Genomic DNA, 18,857 nt, shown 5'->3' on the forward strand with positions numbered 1-18,857 from the left:
GAAATGTAGGGTGTGTATAGAAAGCAAAATGCATAACTTACCTTTCAAAAATAATCGAACTAAGGCTAGGGAAATAATGGAAATTATTCATACGGACGTATGTGGTCCCTTTAAGACCACCGGATTCAATGGAGAAAAATATTTCATTTCATTTATCGATGATTATAGTAAAATAGCTAAGATCTATTGTATAAAATCAAAAGATGAGGTCTTTGATTCTTTCGTACAGTTCGTAAATGAAGCCGAAAATTTAACGGGCAAGAGGTTAAAAATATTAAGATGCGATAATGGTAAAGAATATTTAAATAATCGAATTTATAAATTTGCTAGGGATAAAGGTATAAGAATAAATAATTGCCCAACATACGTACATGAATTAAACGGGACAGCGGAAAGGTATAATAGAACAGTGATGGACATGGCGCGTTGCTTGTTAGCGGAAGCGAAAGTACATAAAAGGTACTGGCCGCAAATAGTTTGTACAGCGGCATACTTGAAAAATCGAATATTAGCGAATACTATAGAAAGAAAGACACCTTTTGAAATATTCTTCGGGAAAAAACCAAATGTTAAAAATCTACATCTATATGGAAGTAAAGTTTTTGTAAGAAGGCCAGAACAAAAAAGAGTTTCCAAATGGGACAAGAAGGCAGATATGGGAATTCTATTAGGATATAGTGAAGTAGGATACAGAGTCTTATTAGGTGGAAAAATAACAATAGCTAGACATGTAGAGGTCATTGAGACAGATACTAAATGTATCGGTTTTGAGGAAAATTCATTAGAGGCAGATAGAAATGATAGCGAAGATAACTATTCATTGGATGGTATGGATAAGGAAGAGTTAGAAGGTAGGAAAGATGAAAATAATAGTAGTATTGAAAGCTCAAACACTCCTAGGAGATCTACACGTATTAAGAAAACTCCAGTAAGGTATCCAGAAAAGGAAAATATTTGCGAGATTCATGCAAATTATTGTAAAGTAGATATCCCTCGTACATTTGAGGAGGCGATTTGTTGCGAAAATAATGAAGTTTGGAAACAGGCTATGGATAAGGAAATAGAATGTCTCTATAAGAATAAAACTTGGAAATTGGTAGAAAGGGTAAAAGGCAAAGAAGTATTAGATGTAAAATGGGTTTACACGAAAAAATCAGAGGACAGGTATAAGGCTAGATTAGTGGTAAGGGGATTTCAACAAAGAAACGTAGCCGATGACATTTATTCTCCAGTGGCGAGTAATCAGACCTTTAAGATATTGCTATCATATTGTTGTCAAAATGGATTAATAATTGAGCAAATGGATGTAGAAACTGCCTTTTTAAATGGTGAAGTAACCTCGGAGGTATATGTAAATCAACCAAAGGGATATGCGGACGGAACGAATAGAGTTTGTAAATTATCGAAAGCGCTTTATGGGTTAAAAGAAAGTCCGAGGGACTGGTATGAGTGTTTTGATAAGTATGTGACGAGATTAGGTTTTAAAAAGAACAATATAGAGCTGTGCCTATATACTTATGGAGAGGGAGAAAATGTTGTTTATTTGTTAATATACGTAGACGATTTGTTGATTTGTAGTAAAAACAAAGGGAAGATACAAAGTGTAAAAAAAATTATTAACTGATAGATTTCAAGATTGTTGTAACGAGACACATTTTAAATATGCCTTGCGAATATTGAAATATTTGTACCGGACTAGAGATTTAGGGCTACATTATAAAAGAAATGAAAAATGCGAAACGATAGATTGTTATGTGGACGCTGATTGGGCAGGAGATCATATAGATAGGAAATCGACTTCTGGGTATGTAATTAGATTGTATGGAAATGTAATTGGATGGAAGTCTAAAAAACAAAGGTGTGTGACAAAAGCCTCGACGTATGCAGAGTATGTAGCTCTATCGGAAGCGGTGAGCGAAGTAATGACTATCAGAGAACTAATGAAAATCTTCGATGTAAATGTAGACGATAACCCTGTAAAAATCTATGAGGATAACTCTGGAGTAATGAGTATAGCAAAATACGGAACTTTTACAAAAAATTCTAAACACCTCGAAGTTCATTACCACTACGTTCACGAGTACGTAAAGGAAAATAAGATAAACATAATAAAAGTAAGTACAGAAGAAAACACTGCGGATATTTTTACGAAGGCACTGTGTAGAGAGAAATTTGAAAGGTTTAGGTCATGGATGAATGTAAAATAAGAGAAATGTAAAGAAAGCGATAAATGTTAAATATTTTGTTAATTCGACAAGTATGTAAATAAAATTAAGTGTACAGTATAAATGTAAGGAGGCGTGTTAGGGAAGTGATACATTTACACTGTACATGAGAGTGTGTGTGTAAGGGTTAGAGGGCGTCAAGGACTCAGTGGAGACAAAAGACTGTTGCCAGATGTTAGAAGAATCTAGGTTAGTCGGTTGGCAACCAGCGTGCGTGCAAGACGTTCTTAGAGAGGAATATAGGTGTATAACTGTTGTATGGGAAATATAGTCAATAATTTGTATTCCCAAATCCTCGAATTTCCTTAACAATATTTATTTAAAGAAATTGTCAAGATGTTTCCTGAGTGTCACAACCTTCCGAGTGAGACAAAAATTTCGTCCTATCGTAATCGGATCATGATCCTTGCACCATAACACATCGCAGCTAAACAATGCAATTTTACCATGACTATACCATAACTATAGATTCTATTGAACTACGCGAACACAGTGGCCACGAATATACAATGGTTAAAGATTATGTTCAATTGTATGAATTGGCAATGTAATTAATTACAATGTAATAAATTACTCTACGTGTATACCCGTGTATGTGTTTAAATACATAGGATTGGATATTATTTAGTTTCTCTGAATCCGGCCCGCGGTATTAGATCTTCGTTCTTCATTGGTAAGATGCAGATATTCGCCATCGGCCGTTTGACAACCTCATTAACTGTCCTTATTGAGATGATTTTGGTAACGCCATCCTTGTCTTGATGCAATCTCGGTGATACGGTCGAACCTCCAACGTAAAGGAGGAAGGCAATCCTCCTTCACCACCACTATAGTGCCGAGGCAAAAATGCTCTGGAGTAGGGATGCGAATAGCATCCACGAAATTTCCACCGTTGTTGGAATAAATTTCTCTAATTTATATAGAATAATTTCTAAATTTCTCTGCGTGCAATGAACCACTAAAAAGATTTTAAGAATGCGTCTGTGGACTCGTGAATATCGACCGACTGCAAAGGATCATCCCTCCATAAAATATGTTACAATGACCATTGCTCGGGTGTTATAAGAATTTGATTATACAATTATACACGTCTTAACGCCGTGCCCTGTATGAATTCTCTAATTTATCGTCGGCTGTGCGCAATGGACGTTTGAGCCTCTCAGCGCTAGCTAACAATACAAGACGCGATTGTTTTTCTGAGGGTCGCACTTATTGTTAGTATGTTCGTTCAAGAAACGCCTCCAAATCTACTAAAGTTTCCATGCGGCATTATAGTTGTCGTCGGACATTGCCAATGCTTCAAGCGTGCCAGCAGATTCTCTCTTTACTACAGACTTTAAATATAAATAGTGAAATCGTTCGATGATGCTCAAGCATTTGTTTCGATTGATCAGCAATTCGAAGTTATTGCGGAAGTACAAACAAGTGATGCGTGAAAGACAGTAGAATGGACCATAAATTTATAGTAGCCGCGGCTGCGGACACTGCAGGAAACGCACTCATTTCTAATTGCCTGATTCGCGCTGTTAAGCGCGAGTGGCCTTTCGAAACATATAATGATCTATATTACTGCGAGCCTCTTGAATCAATTCACAATAAAATGCTACAACATTTTCCGTTAATAAAATGTGATTTTTCTCCTCCTCACTTCCCTCGACGAGGAAGGAATGAATTTGTTCCTGAATATACAGAAAGCGGTCAATCTGCCGTGCGCACCTAGTTGTCCAATCATTAATGGTCTCGAGAGATGCTATCTTTCCATCCATTTTCCAGAAACATTTAAATCTCATGAGGCATGCTCTAGACACACAGAGTTGATGTGTTAGCGTATTGAAAGCTTCCTCCCTTTCTGAATCCATCGTTCAACGCAAAACAAGCAATATACAAAACTCGACTCACTGCAATGCAAGTTCACGAAGATGTTTGTTTGTTAACGACTGCAGGTTCCCCACCTAGCTACTGCGATGAGCCTCGTCTTGAGTTTCCAGTACACTGATTACCGATAGATATCTCTGATAAGTCAGTAGACTCTGGCAACTGATCGCTGGGTCCAGGATGTGCTTCCTTCTAATCTGACTCTCGACTTGTCGCACGTGGTATCTAGCTGGCTCTGCTTCTTCTTAGCATACTAGCACTGTCACTCAAACGGAGTTATCAACAAACTTCTATTGTGAGCCGTTCTAGACGTTTAAGACCTTCTTCACTCCCACACTCCATAACCATTGGTTCTCGTAAGATGGAAAATAATAGTTATTGACGACTAATTTCCCTCATTTGCCCGATCGCTTAAAATGGGGGGAGGGGGAAGGACAAAGATTTGCTTCATTCACCAAGTGGTTTACGACACTTTTGAGCCTTCAAGAATTTTCAGCCCTACACCCATCTTAGATCCCATTCAGCAGTGTCGTAAACCCTTACCTTTCCAATTGTCTCGAACAGTTACCATCCAAATATTGAGGAAGCTAATCGTATGTTCATAAAACTGGGATTTAGCATTAAAAAAGTTTCTTATTGTAAACTTATTTTAGATTTTTATTTATTATGCAAGTATGTGTTATGGATATTATTCAAATACATATTATTTGATTTTATATATATATATATATATAAATAATATATATATATAAATAATATATATATATAAATATATATATATAAAAATAATATATATATATAAAATCAAATAATATGTATTTGAATAATATATATATTTATATAATTATATATATAATATATAATATGTATTATATATGTCGGAGATGAAAGGACACCGGAGCCTTCTCTCTGGAACTTCGGGAAAATTCGTAAAATCGTAATTAAAGCTTACAGTCGTAATTAAACAATTTGCCGTCATTCTGCCCAATTGTACTTGTTTGCGATTTGTGATAATAAACTCGGGCTCAAGGCGACCATCAGTCGCCGAACGTAGCCGCGGTCAACGGGACGGGCGCTTCGTCTAACAAAGGTGCGGAGTTATAGTATGACCCTCATTAAAAGAAATACCAATGGAGGTACGTGACAATAAAACATTCCAACGGTTCCTTCGGACAATGAATACCAGATGTCGAGGCACTTGCACAGCACAAGTTCAGTTAGCCTGAGGACCCACTATAAAACCTGGGGTTTTTGTTAATTAGGATTTTCAAACGGACAGGCAGCTTTTGCCCCAAATCGACCAATCGACAGCGACGTCAATTTCCCTTACTTTCGGAACGAGGGCTATACTCGACGAATCCGATGATCGCGTGTCTTTGGACACATCATCATAGTTTTCCTCTGTGGCATCATTGGGACAAAGATTCATTCTTTCTGGAGATCTCATCGAAGAAGGGAGTAGCGCCTTACGATCAGTGAGTATTACACGTTTGAGTTAGATTTTGTGAGCAAGTATATCTATCATCCCGTTGACCGTGGTTTCGTTATCGAACCTAAGACCATTATCACTAGTGTCGTGAGTGCCTAATCGCCGCTGTTGATTGTCGAATCGGTAGTGTTCATACTCGTTGTATCAGGCCGTATCTTCGTTATAACATAACGATGGCCAACTCCAAGGGAGATCTATCAAACGCCCACAACCCTGTTCCTGACTCTTCTCCGACATATATAATTGTATATTATATATTATAACACATATATTGTATATTATATATTATATATTAAATGCGTATTATTTATATTTGTTGAAAATGACAACGTGAGTTCGTGCTCGCCATCCATATGCAGATGCGTTAGTTATAAGAAATAGTAACCAGACAATGATCCTAGTTACAATCGATAGATTTAATCGATAGGCTTAAGATGCTTTTTTGTTCTTATCCCTAGTTTTTGTAAGCGCGTGCAATACAGGTTTTTTCTCGGCTCAGAACGGTGTGATAGATTTATCCATTCAATAAAATAACTATTCTGATCCTATCTCTAAGTATAGAAATAACAACAGGTTATGGGCCCAGGTGCAATAATTAGTTATTATTTTTATTGAAAATATTATTAATAGCAATAATATTAAGAAGCGCAGAAGATAACCTAAAAAAAAAAAAAGGGATGCGTGATCGATGATTCAGTGTTGAATATCATAAGGACGCTTTATCGAGTATACAATAATTTTTTACGTGATAATACAGTTATCAAAAGAAAAAAAAAAATGTCGAGCGGGGCGAGTTTAAGTATTGAAAAACTAAATAAAGAAAATTACGACACATGGAAATTGCAAATGGAAGCAATACTCATTAAAGATGACTTGTGGGGATATGCAAATGGTTCAATAATTAAACCTGAAGCAGCGGATGAAGCCTCTTTATGGAATAAAAGGGATGATAAAGCCAGAGCCGATATTATTCTTACCATAAGTTCGAGTGAGCTATGTCATGTGAAGCATTGCAAAATTTCACATGAAATGTGGAATAAATTAAAGGAGGTTTACGAATCCAAAGGACCTGCAAGAAAAGGTACGCTCTTGAAGCAATTATTATTCACGAAAATGTTCACGAAAATATAGTGAAAATATATCTGATCACTTAAATAATTTTTTCAGCCACGTGGATAAATTAAAAGAAATGGATATTCCAATCGCTGATGATTTATTGTCAATTCTATTATTATATAGCGTCCCGAATACATACGAAAATTTTAGATGTGCAATCGAATCGCGGAACCAATTACCTACTCCAGATGCGCTTAAGATAAAATTATTAGAACAAGCTAATTCTCGTCATAATTCAAATATTGTGAATGATCACTAAGAAGCTCTACAAGTGGAAGATTCAAATAAACACAAAAGGTATGATAAAAATAGAAATTTTTCTAATAAAAATAATTTATTAAAAGCTAATAAAGTAAAACACATTGAATGTTTTTATTGTCACAAACGTGGACATAAGGCAAATCAGTGTTCGAAGAAGAAAAACGATGATCGCAAAGCTCAACTAGTACAAGTTCCTGAAATACCCAAAACTGAATAATGCTTGCGTGCTTCCAATATTCAGGATGAAGATAATCAGGATAATAGTATTATTACTGATGTTTCATTGAATATAAACATGGAACCACCGATGGAATGGTACATTGACAGCGGTGCTACGTTACATATGTGGGATGGTGTGACGTCAGGGAAGGACGTGGCTGATTGTTTATAAACGTTGTCAAGATATGTTAATGTTGTCAAGGAGTGTTGTGAGCGTTATCAAGGTTTGTTAAGGGAAAAATGAGCGTGGTAAATGCTGTCAGAGTTGAATTAATCGTGGTCGAGAGAAGTTCATCGTGTTGCTGTGACATAGAATTAGTGAGAAGCAAATTCGTGAAATGCGATATTATATTCAATTCTGTGAGAGTGCAACGATATTGTGTTTATCATACTGTTTTTCTGTTAATTTATAATATAACATTCCTACACATATGTGATGTGACATAAACTGTTCTGAATCCATAGAGCCAGTCAGAAATCAAAAAGTAAAATTAGCGAATGACAAATTAGCTGAAGTCAAAGGTAAAGGTACTGCAATATTATTTAGTTATATAAAAAACAAACTTGAGAAATTTAGATTGGAAAACGCATTATACATACCAGAATTAAAGGCAAATTTGATCTCAGTATTAAAAGTTACCGCAAATGGAAAAAGGATTGTATTTACAAATAGAATGGCTACAATATTTGGAAAGAAGGATGAAGTCGTTATTACTGCTATTCGTAAAAGGGATTTATATATTGTAGATACAAAATCCAAATATATTGGTATGGTATATGAAAACAGAAATACACTTATGGATTGGCACTCCTATCGTTTGTGTTTGGGTTTATTTTTCTTTTTTTGCTGGGAGTTACAGTCTTCCAGCTTTCATTTTGTTCTCGTAGTTCTTTGTTGGTATTGCTCTTTACGTCGTCTTCTTGTATTATTTCCATTTCTATTTCTTTTGTATTTGAGCAGTCCTGTACTTCACTTATTGTTTTGATTGGGCACTGTTGGTCTACTGCCCTGTTTGTAGTGTATGTTTCTCCTTTATTTAATATTCTTATCGTTGGAACTTTTTCCATCCTTGGTTGGTTCACTTGCACTATGTCAGAAGCACTATACTTTACGTCCGCCTAGCTCGACTGCTCGGGCAGAACTGGTTTATTAGATGAAACGTAAATAAATTTTTGAAAAAATTGCAATTATATACGATAATATATATATAAATATATACGAATAAGTGAAAAACATTGAAAAAAAATCTTTAGATCTTAAGCCGAAAGTTGGAAAATACTGCAATTTTCATCATTTTTTACTGTTTCTAGCTCATAGCAATGTTAATTGATTTCAATGAAAATTTTAGCATGTACATAATTAGCATAAATCTTCAAAATATGTTGTTTAAATTTTTATTACAGGTTTAGATAAAAAAGCCACTTTTACTTTTTTCTTTGTAATTCCGACCAATTGCAATTTATTCAAAATTACATGCCATTTAGTAAATTGATCCTTCTATCTTCTAAAAAGAACTTAAGTCGTGGTTCAATTTTAAGAAAGTTATTCTGTTTTCAAAGATGTACGAATACATTCGTCCGATACTGTATATTCAAAGAATAAAAGTTTTTTACATGTTATTCTACTGTATTGCTTCATGTTGTATAAGATCTATCTGGTCCACTTCCTTGTTTAATTACGGAAAAACTATATATGGGAGGTGTTAATAATATAGTTACAGAGGTCAATCTTTTTTTTTTTAACAAATTCGTTTTTTAAACAAATTCTTGATATAATTTTTAATTCAATTTTTATTAGAATTTTAATACAAATTTTTAATACGTATTGCGTATAGCTCTACATATGTAGCTTCCACAAGAATTTCCGAAAAAGGCTAGACGATACAATAGACGATACAGTAACCTTCTATACAGATTGTCCCAGTAATCATAGTACAATCTGCAAAGGTTCATTTTACTTGAGAAAAATATGTTGGAAATGTGGAATAAGATTTTTTCATTTTAAGTCTTGTTTATGAGAAAATGAAATTTGAAAATTTGTTGAGTACACGCACGTTGGTTTAATTCCTGATTACACGTGTTCAAACATTGGATGAACAACTCCTTACTCATACCGCAATTCCTGAATCATCCCGAATTTTGACCCTGTTTCCTCGTTATTCCTCCCTAACCGTTGTCCTGACCATATTACTCATCTCTACCACTAGTCTTCCCCATAAATAGATTAAAGAGAATTTTATAGTCGACACTAGCGTGCAGTTACCCGTTAAGAATAAAATTCTAACCTTTCAACGCGTGTTGTCAAATTTACCATCCGGAATCAAACACAATTATTTTCTTAAAGCTTTGTTAAAAATTACGTTTTTAAAATTAAAATTAAACGAAAAATTATGTTTCTCGTTTTTTACCTTTTTTCGCATGTACTTATTATTCATTCGATTTGAGTTGCGAATTAGCCAAATTCACATGCATGTACTTAGTAAATTTTCAAATTCGATTTCATGAAAAACGAAAAATTACATAAATCCGATAAATTTTTATTTAAATTTTTTATATAGAATAATTATCGAAACTCTGTGTGTTCATTGCACGGAATTGGATATATTTAGACGAGCGAACCAATAAGGAAATATTCCACTTTCTATCTATCTAAAATAACTTGCCTTCTCAAATAATTTTGCATATAGATACTAAATAGTTCATATCGAATATAATTGTTCACTTTATCTTACACGTGATTCCGTCTACGTAAGTCGCAGCATTTACTTTAATAAAATCAAACATTTTGCATACATTAATGACAAACTTTAACGACCGCTAGTTCTGCAGAATTAAAATAGATAAAAGCACTAAAACGAGGCGATTTATCAAAATTACAAATAATTAATAGTTTCTAGTAATTTTTGTCTAGAAAACCCATTACCGGCCTACTTAGGTTCTTTTGTGGAAGGCTCGTTTGACACGCAGATAAATTGAACCCGCACTTATTTTTCCATATTATCCCGAAATTTTATACTTTTATAGCAGGTATACGTCGAGGGCACAATTCGCACGCCATCCCTCCTTGTCTGGCTGCCAAAGGTCCATGCGCCCTTACTCAGACCTTCAATAAACCTAAGGGCCGATCATAAAATGTACACACTTTGAAGTTAATCTTTTTAACGTAATCCATCCTTTTCAGTTAAAAGAATCGGTACTCCTGTAAGTGTTTTGTTTTATGAATAGTACTTAGAACAGTCTTTAGGTTTATTACGCGCTCTTACAAATTACGGAGAGAGCGGGTTTTTTCTCGTGAACAATATCACACAGCCATGTTAGTAGGAGGCTTCATCCACCTATTCTCATTCATTAACATTTATTAGGAAACTTCAACAAATTTCACATTATCCAGTATTTTATATCATGTGGTACACATAGAGCGAATTAAACTACAGATTTAAAAATAAATTAGATAACAGAAAAGGTGAAAAGCTAGTAACATCTACGGTAGACAAAAAAAAGTATACAGGGTGTATCGAAAATCGTGGTACGAGCCGAACGGGGGTGATTCCTCGTGCAAAACTCAATCGAAATGTAGCGACAATTTTTGATCCAAAGCTTCGTTTTCGAAGAAATCGACGATAAAGCTTCATCAAGTACGCGTGCACTTGAGAAGTGACGACAGTCGATTGAACGGGTTTCTTTGCAGTTAGGTAGTCTATTCGGTGGTACGGATGGAGGTAATTTCCCATACAACGGAAACCGAAGATGTAGAATAACAATTTTTAATATTAGTCTGTCATAAAATTTCTGCGTATCAAGAAACGTGACCTTTTCAGTTTTAAAACGTATGCTAATTTATTGTAATATCGTAAAGTAATTTAAATTAGAGGTCGGTTGAAATTAGAAAAAACCGTGTACGTCACCCTTCTGTGGTTCGTTTACATTTAAGAGCGCCTATGTGACTAAAGTCACCTAGTTGTTACAGAGATGTGAGAAAAACATCAAACAACGTTAGACCAGAAGGTCGGTTTCGTGTTTCAAGGAGGGGCGACCGAGAGGTCAGAGTATGCGAGTTGAGAAGTGAGAGTCAGAGTTGATCGAGACACCGAAGAGAAGAGTTGAGAGAATTGATCGAGTTGTCAGAGTTGCTAGAGAGAGAGAGAGAGAGAGAGAGAGAGAGAGAGAGAGAGAGAGAGAGAGAGAGAGAGAGAGAGAGAGAGAGAGAGAGAGAGAGAGAGAGAGAGAGAGAGAGAGAGAGAGAGAGAGAGAGAGAGAGAGAGAGAGAGGAGAGAGAGAGAGAGAGAGGGAGAGAGAGGAGAGAGGGAGAGAGGGAGAGAGGGAGAGAGAGAGAGAGAGAGAGAGAGGGAGAGAGGGAGAGAGGGAGAGAGAGAGAGGGAGAGAGGGAGAGAGAGAGAGAGAGAGAGAGATTGGTTGTGACGAGAGTTGCCAAATAACTGTAAAGTTATTTGATGTAAATACGAGTATGGCATTTAGTTTCAGTTAAACAAACATCGTTTTCTGTCCAATTTATATTTGTATATTTAATTCAATATTAATAAATTATAAGTAATCGGGGAAAAATTTATATCTTAATTTCCACGATATTACAATATTGTATATTAATATATTTAAATATATTCAGATAACTATAGTGAGGAAGTTTGTCAGCCTCCACCCTGACATCTCTTTCCGAATTTCCACTTTTCGCATATGTCTGTTCTCTTTTGTAATTCCTCTCCACTTTATCGCCACCTGTATCAATCTGGCGCCCTCCGTCGTCAGCAAAGGCTATGCCAGCTTATTTTCCTTTCACTGAATTGTCGATTATTTTCTATATTTTTGAATTGAAGGGACATATTTTCAGCATGGACTCCCACAAAAGATCAAAAAATAGTCTTGCCGTAGCCTTCTAGTATACAACGAGGAAGAATTTGGGGTTCACTTGCTGTATCAGTTATTTTACAGTCGTCAAATGACCGCTGCAGGGAGACTTGTTCAAGCATCCCCCCCCCCCTCCCCAATGGATACTACGGGGTCCGAAATTTCCTGCACCGCAACGTTCTTCTCTCTGTCTGCACTTTCTATAATTTTTATATAAAAAGATAAGCAAGCCATTTAACGTGCCCTGTCGTCATCGCATTACTACACTCGATTGGCCACTTGCTCTTTTGCATCCTGTTCAGAAAGTCAAAGTCACGCGAGCTGGATTCAGGAGGATCCGCACGAAGATGTGGTGAGTGAACCGTTAGACTAAAGAGGGACTGTCAACTTTATCGAAGTCGCACATCCAAGACAGGTAAATACTTAGGATCTAAACCAAACTTATCTTTTTGAGGAGATATCAGTTCCAACGTGATTTTTCACTCTATCTGTATGCAAGCTTAGAGAGTCGAGAAAGCTCTCTTTAGCCTCCTGCTGCACAAATCTAAACCAAAACCAAAAACAAAAGCTAAACCTAAACTTAAACTTAAACATCAACTTCTTAAACTTAGCTATTTAGAAAGTCGTTACCTGGGTCTTTGTTAGTAATAGCAAGCGTCTGTTCTTCATTCTTAGTTAAGGTTTGGCGGTGTGCGTATCACAGAGTTATATGCAAAGAAAGAGTGAATTTAAAAAATGGAAACTGGAAGTTATGAAAAAATATGTATATTTGTTGTAGTATGATGAAAGTCGAGTTATTGGCTTAAAACTTTCTCCTAGTAAGTTTTGCGTGTTAATGTCTTACTATTAACGTTATATTAAAATTGATGACGATTACAACGGTTTCAGAAACGTTGAAGTGAAAGTAAAAAAAAAATAGAGAAGGAATTTGTTAACTCATTAGACGATCTTTTTAATATCGTTGATAACGATACGGCAACTATAATCAAAATTGAAGATAACTTGTTCTCTTAAATAGACTAAGGTCAATGATTGTAATACTTGAAACTATACCTGATAGAAGATTATCTATGCGTATAAAAAAAATGTATAGCTGATATTATAGAAAGTACAAGTACTTAAAAACAATTGTTTTGGATAATATGAAAAACTATGTCTCTATCAAAAATTTCATTTCAGAAGAAAGCTGAAGATTTGAAAACAGTTAATGACACCGCAGAATGAGGCGTAAATCAGGCCAATATCAGAATGTAATAATTTATTAACGAAAAACCAAGAAGATAAACAATATATTTTACAAATATTAGAACGATATTACCTTGATAAAAGCTTGATGCTCCCCCAACTTTTCAACGAGCAATGGAATCTTTGTTACCCGGAATAACATGATTTGTGTATACAGACAATATAATTATTCGTGGACGTTTACTTAAAGAACAACAAGAGAGATTATAGCAAATTTTTGGAAGAATAATAGACAGTGGATTAAAATTGCAGCCTAATAAGTGTCAATTCTTGCGTGAAGAGACAATTTATTTGGGCTATATAATTATCAAACATGGTACAAAGTCAGACCCGTCAAGATTAGGAACAATTAATAATTTTCTTTCTGGAACAGACATTATCGGGAACTTATAGAACATTTTTCACATATTGTGGAACCTATTCGGGTTCTAAATCCCAAACTTTCGGAATTCAGATGGCCTGACGAGGAACAAGAAGCCTTTGACATATTAAAAAAAAAAATTGACAACAGCATGACTTACAATAAACTGATGTTGCAAAACGATTTATGCTCTATTTATAACGACGCATCAAATAAAAGGGAAACGATTTACCGGTAGTTTTTGTAAGTAGAGAGTTACTAGCAATCTTACGAGCGGCTCAACATTTCCTACTTTTAAGAACTTTTACCAAAAACACTGGAAGTTTCAAAAAATCATTAAAGGCTCAGATGCATCGCACGTGCTTATAAGAAACATGCAATCTAAGCACAAACAATAATATAATACCTGTAGAGTGCAACTATAGCTCGTTACTATAACTTATCCCGTTACTATAAGCGGATCGTATAAGGGGAACATTTATACTTACTGCAATTATAATAATTAGTTATAAATACGTTTCACAATTAAAATGCGAGATCAAGGAGTCAGCGAATAAATAATTCATAAATCGAGAGGATGAAACAGAACTCTGGCATATTACAAAACGAACCGCCAATCTTCATAGACAATAAACACTAATCGTAATCGTACAGGACTAAGCCGAAAACAAACTATGTAAAAATTATTATTTAAACTTGCCTATGATATGACTAGACTGCGGATTCATACTTTTCTGAGCGAAATTAAAGAAATAGAATCTATATAGAAATTGTTTCATCCACTAAAAATTATAGAAACTGCTGTGATTTCAATAATTTATGTATTTTTATGCACTATATGCGGATTTTTGCAGTCTAGTTATTACTATTATGTATTACCGACGTATTATGTAAACTGGTTATTATCTTTGTAAAGTGATATATTACGTTATACAGAGTGAGTCAGTAAAAACGATCAACTGAAATAACTCGTTACTTATTGATTTTATAAAAAAATGTTAGAAATAAAATTTATTCTATTTCAGAGACTCAACCGGTTGAATATAGTTTGACTTTTTAATACCTCACATTCCTGCAGATAAGTTGATCTTGAGTTGAATCTCTTATAACATTAACCGATTCAACTGGACATTCTCTATGAGAAAGTATCAATCTGTTTACGTCGAAAACCCATTAGTTCAGCAGATATTTTATCTTCAATTTGTCAAATTTAATGTACGAAAGGCCAAGAAAGACATGAAGCGATATTCTTGTGTTTACGTTGTCTTTTCTTTATCTTGTTTATCTTTTATACGTTACATTTCACAAATTGAAGTTAAAATATCTGCTGAACTATGAGGGTTTTTCGGTATAAACAGGTTAATATTCTTTTGTAGAAGGATGTCCAGCTAGATCGTCTAGTGTTATAATAAATATACAATACCATTTGATAAACTAGACAACCTTGATATCTCAAAAGATATAAAGTATTTAAAAATCGAACCATATCCCATGTTCCTCAAACAGGGTAAATCTCATTTCAAATATTATTCGATAAAGTCAGTAAGTAATTTCGCATGGTCATTCTTACTGACTGATCCCGTGTATTGCGTATTACCATACTTATATATATACAGGTTGGTTGGTAACTGGTGGTACAAGCAGAAAGGGGGTGATTCTATGCTAAAAAAGAAGTCGAAAATATCGAATAAAAATTTTTTTTTTTAATTTTTCCATCGAGACAACGATCTACAGTGAGATCCGTTATAACGAGACGTGATAAAGTGCACGCGTACCGAGCGGAAATTCAAAGTCGATTTTCTCGAAAACAAAGCCTCAAACGAAAAATTTTTATTTTATATTTTCGACTTCTTTTTTCGCGTAGAATCCCCCCCCCCCCCTTTCCGCTTGTACCACCAGTTACCAACCACCCTGTATATAAGCAGAAGTAAAAGGAGGAGAAGAAAGAGAAGAATAAATATTTCATAATAGATTAAATTACAAGTGCACTTTCTCCAGGGCGGCGGGTGGGGGATATGTTGTGCCCGGATGTGCGACATAGGAACGTTCGAATCAGGGACACATGCCGCACGAGGTCACCGCGAAGTGCATCGCCGAATGACCAAATACGGTCATTCCTACCTTCCAATCAAACTAATGCGATTCGATAAAAACCCTGTAATTCGCTATCAAAAATCTTCGATACGAAATCAACGAAGTGGCCACCTTTAAGCACAGTTCAGATAAAATACCACCTCGCTCTCCTTTCGATATTCTTTAGACGTTCTCGAGCCTAGTTACATCCTCAAATCGTTGTTGGATCCTGACGAGCCATATAATTACTATTAATTTGTATCTAACAAAAATTTAAAAAATTAAAATAGTTTGGATTATCAAATTTTTAACCTTTTTAACACCAAGGGAGTGGCAGGATATTATAATCCTACTACTTTTGTGATTTCATGTAGATATAACAGATGTATGTAATTTTTGTAACACTGTATTTTATATTCTTTCACTTTCTTCTTCGTAACAAAAATTGTAGCGAATAAATTGTGTTACATTTTAACGATAAGTGTCTGAATATGTTAAAATAATTCGCAGAACCGGCGTTTTTACTATAACGTTTTACATCTCAGAGGTGTATGTAGATTTTTGTAAATATATAATGCTGCTAAAAATCAAATTTGATTTGATCGATTTAAAAAAAATTGATTACATTAAATTGTGTTCTCCTTAAAATCATTCAATTCTTCTCTGGAACATTTCCGCGTATACATAATGTGTTCTTGAAAATATTTCAGGTTCCAGTCATGGATGACTGATATTGTATTATGATGCATGATCTTGTATTATGCATGTACATACAATGTGTACATTTTGCTCGTTTCTCGGTGTATAATACCTGCGTAAACATCGGCATCCTATCAAGAGAATATTTATATTTTGCATGTAATGAAACAATTTAGAAGACGTTATGTATTCTGAAGACAGTAAGTGGGCATGTGTCTACACATACAATTATATGTATATAATTACTACACACGTGATAGGTTCCTTGATTTACACGGGTCTAGGTAAATGTAAAATGCGAGCAAGGACAAAGTGAAGGCAATGTTCAACGTGGCAATGGAATTCTCACTGTGCTTAGAATAAGAATGACGTAATCTCATTCAGGTTATATGTTACTATTTACTATTATACAATGATAATAAAATGTACTAACAATAGAATGAACTCACGTAGTAAATCTTATATAATATGATGTAACGGAATATGATATAAAATTTTTCTCAAAATAGAGAACTTGAAGTTGAAAGAAAAAAATTTTATGTCACACATACTGAAATAGAAATAGAAATAATGGCAAACATAAAGTATCCGTCATTATATATATATGTATATATATGTATAATATGTATATATATTATATAATATATATATATATATTATATATATAATGACGGATATATATATACATATATATATATTATATATATATAGTGTGTGATTATTATATATATATATATATATATTATAATCATACACTATATAGATTAATTATTACATTGAAAAATTAATGCTGTTGTGAAAAGAAAATTGTAAGTATCTATATTTGTAAAATACATTCTGACGCTATAAAAGATACTTATACGTTACAAACTGGAATCTTAAAGTTACCGCAATCTTTAAAAGATCTTACGTTCAGAATAAAGTGAAATCAAAATTGTATGTACATGGTAAATTCACAATTATTTTTCGTTTCTGTTTCTAATCATATATACTGCATTATTTAACGATATAGTTAAATTGTTTTACGATATTTCAATCATAGGAAGTAAATATTATAGTGCTGTAGGATAAAGTAACAAGATTTTCTTCTGATTAAGGTTTCGTTACACGAAACGATCCACTTTTGGTAATGAGAGATACTTGAATCCTGCGTGGCAAACCGGTTGCAAAACTAAGTAATATTCGAACGCACCATACTAAATGAATCGTCGATTAATGGAAATCAACATTTTTGTAATTTTCATTATAACAATATTACTGACATTTCCCAAATTAAGAGAAATTCAAATACAACCTTATTTGAATTACACAAAGAGGAAAGATATTAAAATGAAGTACTATGCTATATACATGCATACATGTATGTATCGTTAAACACTAAACTATATGTGGAAAAATGGTATAGTATCGCTGGATAAAAATGAGAAAATTGGTGTTAAAAAATATGATCAATAAATTGTTCAATAATGAAATGCTACCTAGGCTGCTTTACCAAATTTTTTTTAGTTGGATCAAATTTTTATAAAACTGTTTGACAGATTATAGAGGCAGTGGAGGAATACTTTAATGAAATAACGAAAAATTTAGATGGAATAAATTAATGGACAGATAGGTGGAAATATTGAAGGCAAGTTAATATATATTTTGATTGAAACGATTACAAAACTTTCCGGAAAACTTACTAATTTAACTTGTTAATCATTTGTAATTGTAAAAATATGTGCAATACACGTGTATCAGTATTACGAGAAAACAATCCAGAAATAATTCAGATTTGCGTATAATTCTCCAAATAACAGTCACAAAGTATAATTATAGAATAAAATATTAAGAACTGAGCTTATAGCATTCTTCCCGAACATCGTCGCTTAAATAGGACGTTGTATTTGCATGTTTATAAATTATTATCCGGATTTCTGCTTCCTAAATCGCTTTCGTGTTCGAGTTGTAAATGTGACTCTTAGATTAATTTTATTGCGAGTACATTATTAGTTCGTAGAAATCAAATAAATGAATTTTTCCATAATTGAGATCCAATTAAATCGCTTTCTCGCACTCGCAAACGATAGATTTGCTGCATTTCTTTGAAATTCTTGGGCCTGATTTGAAAATAAAATTTACAAGAATTGCTCGTTTCATGATATCTGATACACCATTTCATTTATCCAAGAAAATAATTGAAAAAGTTTGTATAAAATAAGAGAATAGAAATTTATTTATATACTGTCATTTGTCACGTGTTTAATTGCGAGAGTATGAGAATATGGCACATAAGTTGTGACATTCTCATAGAATGATACTAATAGATACGTTTAATAGAAATAAATTTAGAACTTATACATAAATGTTCTTTCTCCTTATAATATTTTTCTACTAGAAAATGTTGACGTAATGAGCATACTAATGTATAGTGTAATGTAATAATGTAATG

The 18,857-nt window shown here is 33.9% G+C and overlaps 1 protein-coding gene and 2 long non-coding RNA genes across 4 annotated transcripts in view; 2 read left to right on the forward strand and 1 right to left on the reverse strand.

Moving 5' to 3' along the window:
• Positions 1-18,857, reverse strand: part of LOC143303312 (uncharacterized) — a 28,523-nt gene that overhangs the window by 5,744 nt on the left and 3,922 nt on the right. The gene's annotated exons all lie outside the window — the stretch shown is intronic.
• LOC117165106 (uncharacterized) lies at positions 5,432-7,617 on the forward strand. 2 transcript variants are annotated; one of them, XR_013059522.1, is made up of 3 exons: positions 5,432-6,670; positions 6,757-7,002; positions 7,103-7,617. XR_013059522.1 is itself a non-coding variant. In XM_033348566.2 (2 exons), exons 1-2 carry the CDS (start codon positions 6,367-6,369, stop codon positions 6,771-6,773), a joined length of 321 nt encoding a protein of 106 aa, XP_033204457.1. In that variant the 5' UTR covers positions 5,432-6,366; the 3' UTR covers positions 6,774-7,617. The 2 variants fall into 2 exon arrangements, 1 of the variants encoding a protein (XP_033204457.1); XM_033348566.2 differs by having other exon boundaries at positions 6,757-7,617.
• LOC143303359 (uncharacterized) lies at positions 11,821-14,687 on the forward strand. Its single transcript, XR_013059548.1, has 2 exons — positions 11,821-12,463; positions 13,228-14,687. It is a non-coding gene; the product is annotated as an uncharacterized LOC143303359 (long non-coding RNA).

The sequence above is a fragment of the Bombus vancouverensis genome, chromosome 11, assembly GCF_051014615.1.
Source record: "Bombus vancouverensis nearcticus chromosome 11, iyBomVanc1_principal, whole genome shotgun sequence".
NCBI lineage: Eukaryota > Metazoa > Arthropoda > Insecta > Hymenoptera > Apidae > Bombus > Bombus vancouverensis.

Bases quoted from the DNA above. Each gene is read 5' to 3' on its own strand.
- LOC117165106 (XM_033348566.2), top strand. From the start codon at position 6,367: ATGTCGAGCGGGGCGAGTTTAAGTATTGAAAAACTAAATAAAGAAAAT.